The sequence below is a fragment of the Diadema antillarum genome, unplaced genomic scaffold (genome assembly GCF_040938485.1).
Source record: "Diadema antillarum isolate AM-2024a unplaced genomic scaffold, OU_Dant_1.0 seq00002358_RagTag, whole genome shotgun sequence".
Lineage (NCBI taxonomy): Eukaryota > Metazoa > Echinodermata > Echinoidea > Diadematoida > Diadematidae > Diadema > Diadema antillarum.
Genome location: NW_027272972.1, coordinates 48,767 through 63,377, shown reverse-complemented (window position 1 = coordinate 63,377; position 14,611 = coordinate 48,767). Strand labels below are relative to the sequence as shown.

At 39.6% G+C, this 14,611-nt stretch overlaps 1 protein-coding gene across 1 annotated transcript; it reads left to right on the top strand.

Moving 5' to 3' along the window:
- Positions 1-1,090: 1,090 nt before the first annotated feature.
- On the top strand, positions 1,091-1,747 carry LOC139714639 (RBPJ-interacting and tubulin-associated protein 1-like). The gene has a single exon (XM_071626319.1). It carries the CDS (start codon positions 1,091-1,093, stop codon positions 1,745-1,747), a length of 657 nt encoding a protein of 218 aa, XP_071482420.1.
- Positions 1,748-14,611: the final 12,864 nt, after the last annotated feature.

Sequence of the window (14,611 nt, the reverse complement as noted above, 5' to 3'; positions counted from 1 at the left end):
AAAAAATTTCTCTCTCTCTCGGCAATTCATTTTCCTTTTTCACTTTGTCACATATCAAAATTGTTTTTTTAGATTTACTACCGGTATTCATTTTTTTTTTTCGTGTGCCAAAGTAAGTCTTTCAGTGAAAGCAGTATCAAGAATGCGTGGACATCAGCAGACAGGAAACTTGATCCTTGAATTTAGATCTTTGTACATTAGTCATTACTACAGTGCACTCCCGTTATAACGAAATGCTCGGGACCGGCAGTTTTTCGTTATAACCGAACTAATACAATATATAACGAAAACAAGGAAACCACGTATATATATCATATTCTGTTTGCTGAATACTCATCATACAATGGAAAGCTATGTGAAATGTGATGGGATAATTGTATTACAATAATAAACGCAAGTTCCCCTCAGAAACTGCGTGACACATGGAGCGAACACACAGTGGTGTGAAGCGTTCACCCATGCAGAGACGCTATAAATGCTTGTTCCGCTATGTATTTTCGAAAGTAATTCGCATTTCGTTATAATGGAGCACATTTCTTTTGTTTTTCTTTGTCTCTGGCGCTCGGAAAAGACTTCGTTATAACGGAAATTTTGCTATAACCGTGTTCGTTATAAGCGAATTTTGAACCATAGACTTTAATGGTGATAATTTTGGGACCAGAAGATTTACTTCGTTATAACGAAATTTCGTTATAACCGTGTTCGTTGTAACGGGAGTGCACTGTACATGTTTTGATTCCAAGTGTTACAGACACAGATCTTTGCTTTAACTGATTTTGCTTGTTGACTCGTCACAGTAATATATAAATGCTTAGTTGTGTTAGACAAATATTTGTTTATAGTGAATTGCAAGTATCTAATATTTCTCTGTCCCTCGCTCTCTCTCCCTCTTGTATTTTCTACAGAATTTACAGAAGATTATTTTCAGAGTGTGTTCAAGTGCCAAAGTTGTTTTGAAATAGCCTGGACAAGAAAAATGCATTGGAGGAAACTCATGTGTGAGGTCCATAGGCACCGAACAGTAAGTGCCATGAGCAGCTGTGATTTGTGCATCATTTCTTCATAAAGTTCTGATTCCATACCTAGACTCATGGCCAATCAGTCAGGTAGATACAGTTTTACTGATGAAGATGGTCGCCAGTCCGGACTCAGCTTACAAGGGGAGTCAATGGGCAGACAGAGTCCAAATGTAAACCCTAAAAAGTCCTACAAGTATCGCTTTGTGTCACACGAATCCTCCATTGATGAAACGCTGTTCGGGTCCCATAGAGACAGACGGAAGTCCACAGACGACTGGAATGATAGTCCCCAACAAAAGTCATCTCCACATGGAAGGAAAGTGTCGCCATCCATTAAACCCCAGCTTTCCAGCATGCCCATGACAAGGAATAAGTACCGAATCAGAAAGCACACCCCTACCTACATTGACCAGTCGCTGTTCGGTGCGCCCCTGCAAGAGCCTTCCTTTGAAGCGCCTTGGACTGATAAGAAAGCTGACAGGCGCAGAAACACGACCCTCACGTGGGCTCCGCCTGTGCAGGGCAGCATGTGCTTTGAGGCCGAGTCGAGACCAAGCTCGGTGGTTGGTGACAGGCCCGGTTCGGCAAGTGGTCGTCCGAGGTCAGCCAGCGGGAGCAGGCCTGGGTCAGCGACCGGGAGTCGTCCTAGATCCTCATCAGGGAGTAGACCCCAGTCTGCGTCAGGCAGGCGATCAGCAACACCCAATAAACCTCCTCCGTGGAAGTGAAACCCTTAAACAGACCCATGTACATATAAGTGACTACCTGTACAACTGTCCTTTCAACAGAATATCATGGTATGTGTGCTTTTCCTGTCTTTCTACATGGATATAGGAAAATTGGAAAATGTCTTGTTTTCATCGAACGTACCTACAATCTATGTATTAGAAGTACTTTCTTGTGGTGTTTATCGAGAGAGACATTTGAGTCCTAAATGTTGTGAATTCATTAACCATAACTCACAGGGGAGTGATGTGTATGAGTCCTTAAAGGTTAACATGTTGATTTGGAGTAAGATTTACTTCAGTGCTATGTTATACCTTCATGCAGTGTACATCAAGAGAAACGTTTGAGTCCCAAGTGTTGTGAATACATCAACCACAACTCACAGAAGACAGTGACTATGTACATTACAAGTATGAGTGTTGATGTGGTGTAAGTCGTACTGTATGTTAAAATTTCATATCAAGGGCATTAGATAGTGCAATTGAGTAAATACACTTGTGAATGAATAATTTTGTCTAATTTAACACTTATTTCAAGCCAGCATTTTGGCCCTGATTAGCAGGTGCTCAGCAGATGACATGCATAAAGAAGGTTTCTAGCAATTACAGGGGGCTCTCTCATTGTGTTCTTGTTTTTTGAAATTCTACAAGAAACTGTAACTTCACATGAAGACCCACTCTGTGTGTAGTTTCACATGATGAGCAGACCAATCTGAAACAAACAGAGCCATGAAAGTTTTAGTAAAGATTAACTAAAACCCTGAATATTTCATAATTTCAAACCTCTTCAAAGAATAATTTTGGTACCAGGTAGCAATCACATATAATGTACAGTGTACTGTATATGATGCAAATTACACGAGGTAAGGATCTTATACGTGTACATCACAAAACTACCATTGGCTTGCATACATTTCTGTCTTCACTGCATTTTGAACTAATGAGACAAATTCAGCTATAAGAATTTACTAGGAATATCCTTTGCGCCAGAGTACTTTATGGTTGCAATAATCTAGCATTGTATGTATATAGATCATGCAAAATCTTTGAAAAAAAAAAAAGAATCCAGATACAGGGGAGCCTTGTTATAACCAAGACCTTAAAACCATGACAGTATATCAGAGTTCTCACTAGATCAGGGTACAAAAATAAAGAAATATAAAGAGTCTGGACCTGTAATTTAATCACACTATTATTAGAGGATTTTCTCTAAATATTTAACCTCTTTATAACAAGGTTCCACTTCACAAGAAAAAAGAAATGGAGAATACCATCTCATTCACTCCATTGCCCACACGAGGCAGTAGGATTCTACACAGTCTGTGGGAAATTGAGACATTGATAAAGGATAGAGCGATCAATATAAATCAATTGATACCGACGCCACTATTCTGCAAAGATACAATGTATATAAAACTGATAAACTCCTCAATTCTTCTCTGATTAAAAAAAAAAATCAACTGCTCTTGTGTACAATTACTTTACAGTACTTTTCATAAAGAAGTAAACTTGAACACCAGGTCGGCCTTTGCTTTTCCCGTGGCATAGAATATAATGTGTCATTTTGAATATACAATGTAGTAAGAACTTTGTCAATGACTGTCTTTTCTGTTTTCATATTACTATCTGTGACATTTTTTTAAAACTAAAGTTTATTACTGTGTTTATTTGGTATTGGACACTTAAACTTTTTTTCAATGAATGTTAATTTGACTGACCAGCCATGAAATATTGTTTATAGTGTAGATCAGGGCATTTTTCCATTTGCACTGTTCATTTTGGCAGAGCAAGTGCGTGAAAGTGGTATGCTCAAATTGTATGTTGGTGAGGACAATTTGAAATTAGCACAGACAGAATGCTTGAAAAGCACCACGTTTGGCGTACAATCTGCACTCAATAAACCTTTTGTCTTGTAGAAATGTTACAGAGCTTAGCCTTTCTATGTTCTGAATTGTAAAGTAAGCAGGAAAGGATGATTTATTATGCTTAAACATGTTTTCTTATTACGAGTCCGAGCTGCATGTAAATGAATGTTTTTCAGTATGTAAAGGATTGTACATACACAAATATATTGTACTTGTAAATAATTAGTCACACGCTAAAAAAGAAAGATGTAAGTGCACTGTCTCCATGCCTTTAATCTGAATGTGATGTCAATAGTCCATCGTACATCATAGAAAAACTGAAATACAATTGTGCATGTGGATTCTTTGTTTTCAGTAGGAAGATGCTGCACTGATTTTATGCACAGCTGTATCTACGACATGAGGGTAATTTTATTGCACAAGGAATGCTGTAAGGTGTCAACACAGAGGCTCTTGAGTGGTAATGTAAAAGAGCAGTTTTATGTACAATTCCATTGTCATCAGGGATTGCCAGGTTTTATCACATTGCACGCTTTTCAAACTGACATAGAGAGTATAAAACCATATCTTAGAAGTCATGAAATTAATCCCTGTGAAGTTGGCACAGAAATATTTTGATCACAAAGAATCAAGAATTAGATAGAAAATTTGACACGATGATATTTTGAATTGATAATATGCATTCCAAAATGTGTGGTATGACGATTTCAGCAGATCAGTTGATATTAATCCATGCAATGTGAACAGACAAGTTAAACATTTTATTCATTTCAGTCATACACTGTATTTCTATGGTTGTGACTTGTTTATTACGTAACAGTGGACATTGTTTTGTTTTGGGGCGACTGCACCTCAAGTAAGCCTATTTGGGAGAAAATGTGTGGCAAGTGTCTGATAAGTTATAGAAATTAGGAAGAAAACAGGTATGAATTTAAAGAAATCATCAAAGTGATATTGCATACAATATGCAGTGTGCACAAAAGGACGTCTAAAAATTAAGGTTGTAATGTCTTCATACTTCGACTCTTGTACCGTCAAACAGTCTTTTCTAGCTGTTTGCACGTGTAACATTCAAAATAATGTATAACCACGGAGGTGGAAGAGAACCTTGTCATGTACAGTCCTGTTTGTACTATGTACGTGTAAGAAGGTCGAAATTGTCATACCTGTACATGTACCCTCTAAAAACCCTGTTCTTTCAGCCAATAAATCGCCGATATCTTCAGCAACCTGCTCCAATAGTTCTCTTTCAGTGACATCTTATAATAGGTTTTCCACAACTCAAAACGACTCGAACATTCCGAGTTCAGCAAGGCGAGTTTGTTTATACAATTATACATGTACAATTTTTGAATCTTTTAGATGACAGCGTGTACACTGTAAATGGATTAAACAGATCATGGAAAAAACTAATTGTATTCCGTACATTTCTGTGTACAAAAAATAATGATAATGTGCACTGAAGAAGAAAATAAACCCGACGCGGTCAGATGACATGAACGCGTCAAAATGAACAACACAAAAGATGATTTTTTTTTTTCATGTACGTGTACTTGTAATTCAACACAGTATTTTTAGCGAGTCACCAGGAACAATGTGATCAAATCACGCTGAATTTTTCCACTATGATAAAAATGATAAAAACGGGCAAGCAATAAGAACTCACGATGCACATCGTTTTCAAACAATTATCAAAGCGAGTATATCGAGTGACGGGCATGCCTTTCCCCGAGATTCCTGTTTTAAGAAAGCTCTTCTTTTCATATTACAATTGTAATGAAGAATTTCCTCTAAAAGATCTATTGAAACACTCGTCGTTCCGGTCCTCGGAGCACACAAAAAAGAAATTAGCAATATAAATACTACGCTTTTGCTAACGACAGTTTGCCGGGTAAGAAATCACAAAAATAGTATTGCGTCTTTTTCAATGGTCATCGGCTGTTTTCAACGGTCCGTCCCCAGACATCTGACTACGCGCATCGTCTCCGTTACCACCGCGCAGTGATGGAGCTCCATCGTCACTGCCTTCCCGTCTTGAGTTGTTTCCATGGCAACATCTTGGCGGGATGAGGAGCAGAAATACTATGGCTTCGAGCACGGCTATCATCACGAAGGATGCGCCGAAACTTCCGAAAGCGTCCGCGATCACACCTAAATATGGAAAAAACAAGGGGGAAAGGACTTCAGTGGTACACATACGTATAGTATAGAGTGCAATTTGCCACTTCAAAATCGAACAAATTGAATAGTAGAAGCTCTGGCGTCTATTGTAAGAATGGTGTAACTGCAAGTCTTCGAAGAACGACCCGTAAGAGATGTGTGGTGTCTGTGTTTGTTGTTGTTTAGTTTATTGTATGTGTTTGTTTTTGTTGTTGTTTTGGTTTGTTTTTCCAACGCTTTCTACGCTTTAACACTGACCAAAAGAGACATACCGAGCCAAAGAACAGTGCATCTTTGCTTTCATTAGGCGTTTTCACATCAGCCCGATGTTTCGAAATAGCGCGCTATTTTCTGACTTGGGGAAATTGGAAAATATCTCGAGCTTGGATTTTTATGGGGCTGATGTGAAAACGCCTATTGCTTTCATTTAGTTGTAATGAGTACATGCATTTCCTACCCTCCATAATACACATTGTCACGTGAACGTGAAATCAATCATTATTCAAATTACAGTACATTGTATACTTGCCCGACAGGTAGGCACCAAGCATGCTGCCCGCACCGTAGAGGAATTCCAGCACTCCTACGGCCAGTGGGAAACTGTCGTTGGAGACCATCTCTCGCACTATGATGAAGATGAAGACACTCCGGAGAGAGATGCACAGAGCCGATACCAGTGACGTCACCAGCATCACGGCGTAGATTGAGAAGAGGATGTCGACAGTAAGAGAGATCATGTTGATGCCGGTGAGGGCTAGATAGACATCGAGCACCCACTTTTCCAGTCGACGCGCCCACATTCCCACGAACACGCGAACCAAAAAGTAGGACACCGCAGCGCAGAAAGCTCAGCACGAGGGCCCGGAGAAGAGGGATGCCCCACTCCATGGCCATGGGTATAAGAAAGGAGTACCAGCCACCGACCGCCATGGCATATGGCACGTTCGATATGAGTACAAGAACCAGTTTCGGATCTCGATAAAAGTCTAACTCCTTCACGGCTTGAAGCATTCTGTTCCATTTCCCAAGTGTGGCGTCATCTCCACATCGTTCCGATGATCTTCCTTCGAAGCTTCCAAGCATATCGTTATCTTGATGGAGTTGAAGTGCACTTTTCCTTTCTCCAGACTTTTCTCCCAGTGAGATGCTCGAATGCTCCTGCAACAGCCGTTCTCGCTCAGCCTCACCACGCATCTCTTGGTCAGAAGATTCCTCAAGCATGTGGTCATCAGTTAAATCAGGGGCAGCGCACCCGGATGTGGAAGCACCCTCAATGGTCAACATCGGGTCACCACTACTCCCCGGACTCTCTAAAGATGCCTTCCTTGTGCCGACATCACGCTTTTGTGTTTCTTGCGGCGTTTTGCGGTTAGAACTCGTGATGTCACTGCTCGCTACTCGTTGGTAATCGCTCGTGAGATTACCAGATCCGCCTGCGTCCCCATCCGATGCCATCCCGTCATTGACGTCTTCTGCGCTTCTCGTCCGCTTGCGTGGCCTGATAGCGGCGGCCATTTGGATCAGATTCCCCTGGAGTCCGCCTATAGGATAAGCATGGCGCCCCGCCAGCCGTAGATGTTCTGCAGGAAGTCCGCAAGAAGAGGAATAAGAATCATCCCCACGGAGTAACCAGATTTTGCAATGATGAAGAGACGGTTGAACCTATCACCTGCTCTTTCGTTCAGCTCCAGAACTGTAGAAATTGCCAATATGCCCTAACCTAGTCCTGAAAGGTAGAAAGAAAACACGCGGGAGAGGGGATGAAGAAGGATCAAATTGATGAGGATCGCGTCGGACACCAAGCATGGCAATATAGTAGCAGGCTTATGTGTAATACGATCGTGTGTTCACCCAATGACGTCACAATCGCAACACGAGTGCAGCTTTTTCACATTTCCACGACACTACACGGTTTCATCAAACGTATTTTGAAACTATTCCTTCTGCCGCCCCCCCCCCCAAAAAAAAAAAAATAAATAAAAGGAGCATCGAACCTCTCTGTTTAAATCGTTATTTTAAAGGCATAGCAATCGAAATGTATTCTTTCAGTCAAACCAAAGAAGACACGATGGAGTGGTCTGACTTGGCAAGTCGACTGGCTTAGGATGAGAAGACTGTCCCGAAAAAAAAATATATATATCCTTACTCAGATGGAGCGCCCCACCCAATTCTGCTGGGAAAGTCGAAACGGAAACTTCTGTCACTGGTACATGTATTTCATAGCGGGAGTTTGCACATTATTAATGCTCTCTTCCCGGCTCTCTTCAAGCTAGGGGTCATCGAGTTTTGTTTTGTTTTGTTTTGTTTGTTTGTTTTTTAGAACTTTATTATATGGCAAAGAAGGGATAATTAAGATTATTATTGAATTACTGCCAGAGTTGCATCTTAACTTCTCGTCGTAAACAAGACAGACACGTCGTGTTTACAATCTCGTCGTATCATCTGCACATATTACCAACATGTATGTGGATAGAGTTGATCTTTCTGTTCATAATGTTCATGTTTTGCCAAGCAAAGAAGCACGTGTATATTCTATAAAGTCGGACCTGCCAATGCCATGTAAGTAGCTAACTGTTTTGTTTCCCGCCAAACTTGTGAGGCCAGTTCCACACGCCGGAAGGAAGGCTCCAATGACGAGAAGGCGTCGGCTATGATTCCCCGATAGACGTCGGTAGAGACACGACAGAAATGGTGCTGAAGTGTTAATACAGTAACAGGAAATGGAGAGAAAGAGAACAATAGGGGAATAGCTTTCATTGTAGGACTTACAGACGCACAACTTTTATTTGAACTATATATAGGAACCTTCGAACATTTTTATTCTTATCAGATTAAAAGCACCTTTGCGATTTTTTTAAATCATTCGACTTGTTTATATAGTCATACGTGTACGAGTATATAGGAAGACGGTACAGTATAAAGGCCTTTATACCGCAAATTCTAGTCTCGTGAGTATATCAATGGTTTTAGCGCGTCACTTTCTTTATTCGTTTTGACATTTTCCAGCGGCTAGACTAGAACAACTATTTGTTATCACGTTTGGTATAGGTGCATACAGATTTGACATGAATAAAATTTTCCACTATGCCATCGTTATGTTATTGAGGCTCAGTCCATCAACATTAGCAAAACACTGAAGTGTATAGTGGTTCAATAGATTTATATTCAAAAGTACATGTTTAATAGATTCATATCTATACAGAGTGGAGATGCATCCAAATGTGAAAATGATATAAAGCAGTTCAAGAATATTATTTACACTAATAAGCTAGTTCGGATTTAGCTAATGTGCACGTGGGTGATCTTTTGTCGTTGTTTCTTAGTTAGGCCCTATAAGCCAGTTCGTAATTCCACTTTGCGCATGAGCAGAAAAAAAAAAAAAGGTCTTTTGTACCATGCAGCAGGCATGATGGTTTTTCAAAGTGATGCAGTGCTTATTCATTTTATCCTTACCAAAGATGCTTGCCATATTGCAGCACATCCACCCGACAACAGGGGCCCGTTGCATAAAAGTTACAATTATGGTAACTTTGCCATCCAATGGTAACTACCATGGCAACAGTACTCAACAGCCAATCACAATCAAGAATTCCATGGAAGTTACCATTGGATGGCAAAGTTATATGATAGTAACTTTTATGCAACGGGCCCCAGCAGGTCTGGTACTTTGGCAAGATTAACCGAAATTGTATTGTTAGAGCATGCTCATATGCAAAACAAAGAAATGGATACTTCCCCATCAACTTGACGGACCATTCTGGTCACCTGCGGTCTACTCAAGTTCATTCGTTGTCTGAACATGGATACCGTAAATTGTTACGTCGGGCAAGCTTACAGTATATGCATTATGACGTAATTATGTTAAGTGCACAACCAACCAAGAAAAGAAAAGAAAGGTCATTATTTTGTACCAACGTGCATGTAAATTAGGAACTGGTTTATAGCTAGGCACTTAGTTCGCTCGTTTTCAAAGCGACATTACAAGTAAAATTTTATATTGCATGTAACTTGCCCGAAGTAACAATGTAATAAACAGACCGGCTCTGTGTATAATGTATTCAGATTTTATGCATGCTTTGTTCAAAAAGGTTGCCCCTTTAAACCAATAAAGCTTGCTGGAGGCTTGCCCAACCTATACATAGCAACTACTGGAGATTCATTCCTAGGGTACTTTACGGGATAGGGAGCAGGAGCGAAATATTTCGTTACTAGGCTGTTGGAAGAAAAACATCCATAAATTGTAATAAATTACAGAAACGGTCTATTCAGCAGTCATAAAAAAAAAAAAAGTGAACTTGCGTGGACCAGGTGACCTGATGGTCCGTCATTATCACCACTTCGGAAACCATCCATTATTTTGCACTGAATATATAAAGTACTAAACAACCAGTTTCTATTAATTTTGCCAAATACTTGTTCGCCAATTCTGATGTTAGTGTCACGCATGTGTTGACAAGTGCAAACCATTAATTTTACATTAATTTTACATTGATTAGTGAATAATCATTACTACAGCACAGAAGCTTATTTCAGTGAATGTAAAACCAACATGTCCTATTGGCACAAATGACCATGATATATAATTCTGCTCATCAGTGCAAAATTGGAACCACAAACTGGCTTATGGAGCGGGAATTAAAGGTCCCGCGTTTAGACTCTACCTGGACAAACCGTCAGCCCAGTAAATAGGCCCAGAGTTATGCCAGTGTCCGTGGCGCTCAGATGGAGGCTGACACTCATGGAGGGCAGTAGAACCCCAACCGTCTTCACCATGCCGAGACAGATGCTTGACTGAAGAAAGAGAAGGATGACGACTTTGATCACCGAAAACCCGGCCTGGTTGCGATCCCGGCCGCGATCAGGGCAAGATGATGGAGCGGTCATTGCGAATTTGAATTTGGCGAAATGCGCTTCGGTTGTCCGATTCACAACAAGACACCTTCAAGACGAGAACACTATGCATTCGATCTGTCTCAGTCGTCTACTAAGACTATACCAGTTTGTATTACTAGTAGTGTCTTTCTCAACCCTGACCCGTCAAGTAGTGGGGTTCTGTTACCTGACAGGAACTGTCGAGTACAGGTACTCTGCAAAGAGGAACCTCTTTGGTACTCCAGTAGCCCGACCAGACGTCGTGCCAATAAACGACTTGCTGTGTTTAGCGACAGGGCTGTGATGAAGGTATGTACTCTGGTGCCTGATTCTATTACATAACACTTTGCAGAGGAGTTGGCATGTCAACAATAGACAATAAGACCTTGAACGATACCTAAAAGATTCTGGTAGTAATACACTTGAGTAGTTCAAGGTCTTTTGTTATGCAAACAAGCATTAAAAATTTCGTCGAGTGTATCACATCATGCATAGCTTAAGTTACGTTCAGACCGTGATCCAAGGTTAGCTCATTTCAAGGATAAGCTCTTGTCTCATAAGGCTGCGTTCACATAGAAGTATACTATTCGGGTATTCGGGCTCGTTTTTCGAGGGCACGCGAATAGTTGGAATCGAACGATAGGATTTCCTCACACCGGTTCACATAAGAGGGCACTATTCGAAAGTACCGAATACCTGCGAAAAGTATAGCAAAGTGGGAATCGAGCTTGTTCGATTTTCTTGCAGCGTATACCGGCTCTCGTTTATGAAATAAAGACAATTTTGGTCTGGCTTTGCCCGCTAGCAAATATAAGCATGTAGACTGACATTCTGATGCAGTTTAGAAATTGTTAATAAGATTTACTGCGATGTAGGAGGAAGAAATCCTCACTACATGGGATGGTGAGTTGACGGTGCGGGTGATGGTGTATTCGGTGCTCGAATAGCGAATACCGAATACCGAATACCAAATACTTCTATGTGAACGCAGCCTTAAGGGATGATGTAGGTTCTGTTGAGATGGTGACTCAGCTTTTAACTTTTTTTTTCACGATAATTGGAAACCATTCATTTAAAGAATGAGAGAGAATATAATTCTTAGATGAAATCGTTTATTTGATGAAAATCGGTTTTGAAATGACTGAGATATAAAAACACAAAGCAAAACGGAGTCGTCCTATTAAAAGGTAATATGACCCACCTGTTACTAGGACCTTTTTTTTTTTTGTTGTTGTTGTTGTTGACCTCTTAGCCATTTCAAAACCGATTTTCATAAAATAAACTCCTAATTCCTGTAAGAGTAGGTGCCTATATGGCATGTTTTTGATATTTCATATAAATATAGTTTCTAATTATCTTGGCACGCAAAAAGTTAAAACCTGAATCCCCTTTTCAACCAAAACTTAATTGTATATACCATCCCTTTGAGGGGCAAGAGCTTATCCTTGAAGTCAGTTAAACTTGAAGTTCAGGATCACCGTCTGAATGCTAGCCATTGGTGAAAAAAACACACCAACCGATTATTACACATTCTTGTGTGACGAACTGACAATTAATGTGCTATGGCAGAAAGCGACATGGAATAAGTAGGCCTACTATATCATAGCTCTACAGCTACCTGTAACCTTAAAATGAAGCGTCTCAACAAGAGGAAATTCGCCGTCTACCGGATCAGATTTCGACTCCCGTAATATTTTTAATTCTAAGGGGAAGTTTTCAAATCTTTCCCCAACAATCCTGAAATAGGGTTCCTAATTAGGTTAGTTTCAAACCCCCGGAAAAAAAAAAACGGAAAAAGAAAAGTGTGAGGCTTCTTTGTGTTCGGTGTTAGCCCTGATTCTCTCAAATGTGCTTACTGTTTACATTTGCTGAAAAATTAAAACAGGCCGGGCTGGCCTTCTTTTCAAAGTTCCTGAAGACATTCCTGTCCATGCCAAGTGCTGAAATTGAAGACACCTTGGCACTCTTGTTTCATTTGGGGGTAATTTTGCTAGCTTGTATAGCTTCCAAAAGCCTGTGAAGGTGGGTAATTTTCATTTCTTCTTTTCCAAATGCCCACTATAAGGGGTCAAAATCCTAACTCCTTTCCATTTCTTATAAGGGGATAGATTATAAGAATATGTGTATGGTTGACCACTTGAGTTTGTGTGCGTGTGTGTGTGTGCGCGTGGGGGGGGGGGGATGGGGTATTTCGAAGGTTCGTTAATCCGAAAACGAAGTAAGGTTCATAATTTCGAAAGTTCGTAATTACGCACCTTTTGTTTGTCAGTTACAAGTATGTTTTTGCTGTCGGATGAAACGAAATTTATTTCATTTTCGGATTAACGAATCTTCGGAATAACGAGCAATGCATTGGGATAAGAGAACCTTCGGAATAACGCGAGAAACCTTTCGGATAACACTTTTTCTTTTTCGGATTAACGAATTAAAGGATTAACAATTAAGTTATTCTGGAATTTGTGCGTTTCGGAATATAGAACCTTCGGAATAAAGAACATCACACACACACACACACACACACACATGCACGCACACACACACACACACACACACACACAAGAAACCTATTCCATTCATATGCCCATAGTTCATATATTAACCCTTAATGTGCTTTGTTCACTGAATGGCACACAGGCTAGAGTGCTTTCCTTGCAAATTGGCATTGGAAACTGAATTTTGATGAAACATATACTCCCTATAAACCATGGCCTTCCGGCTAGACTGTGTCTATTCTACGCTTGACGGAGTTTGCTAACTTTGTAACTAAAATAGATCAAGATTGGATGGATTACTAACTGTGCTGATGAAGATGCGGGGCAGTGACATAAAGGGTTAAGTTCCTTGAATCCAGTTAGCATGAAAATGGCCGTAGATAGGCCTATTATATTGGGGAAGCCCCGGACTTAAGCTTTCATGTTGTCATGACTGCTTTGTTTTCCACTGTTTTGAAGGTGCGCTCGAAAAGCGCGTAAATCGGTATTTAGTGGTATATATTGTAATCGGTATCAATCGGTCCAATAATATACCGCTGTCTTATATTTGATAGTCCCCAGTCCGCCTGAGTTCAATCCAATTTGATTTTTGGTGTTCAATTTTATTCTTGTTAATTTTATCAAAAAAAAAAAAAAGAACCCGGCAGCTTTTGCTTCCAAATGTACATTCAGCAAAAAAAAAAAAAAAGAAAAAGAAAAAGAAAAAGTAAACACTGTTTCAAGTTCACATTCTCATAAATCATTGGGCTAAACATTAATGTTATATATACCATGTTAAAGGTAATTCAATTTGCTACCTACCTAGTAGGTCAATAAAAATGTGAACTTCACGCATGAATGAACACACTCGTTTTTCTCTTCCAAAGCACAAAGGTAAAAATTGCAAAAATGCAGTTGTCATACAAGCGTAAGTCAATGTCCCTTCCATATAAAAATTAAAACAAGACAAATTTAACGCGATCAGAAACACGCATTAACTTGCAAAAAACCAAAACCAAAAACAAAACTATGATTCCTATAATGTCCTTGTTCCCCAAAAAGTAAAGCTAAAAGTAAAGGAAGAAAATGACGAATTATCTCAACTCTGTCAAATCCAAATTCAAATACTACAGTAACAGAGAACAAGCTATATTAAATGGTAGAAATTTTAAATGTTATTTCAAATCTGGAAAACATAAGATATTACTTGGTTCTTGAATTTGTCTCATGAATCAAAATCCTATATTAAAAGAATGATATAAAATTCTGTTCATTTCGTCAAATTTGTGGCTTATTCCCAACTTTATTTGAATTTTAGTTTCCCCACTTTGTTTTTGTTTGAGGATATAAAGATACAAGAAAACAGACATTATTTCCATTTCATTAATGTCTCTCAATGTTTTAGATTGGTCTTTTCTTATTACTATCATAAATGTCATATACAAATGAATGACAAAATGTCAATTTCTGCACTTTTTACTTTAAAACATGTGCCTTGG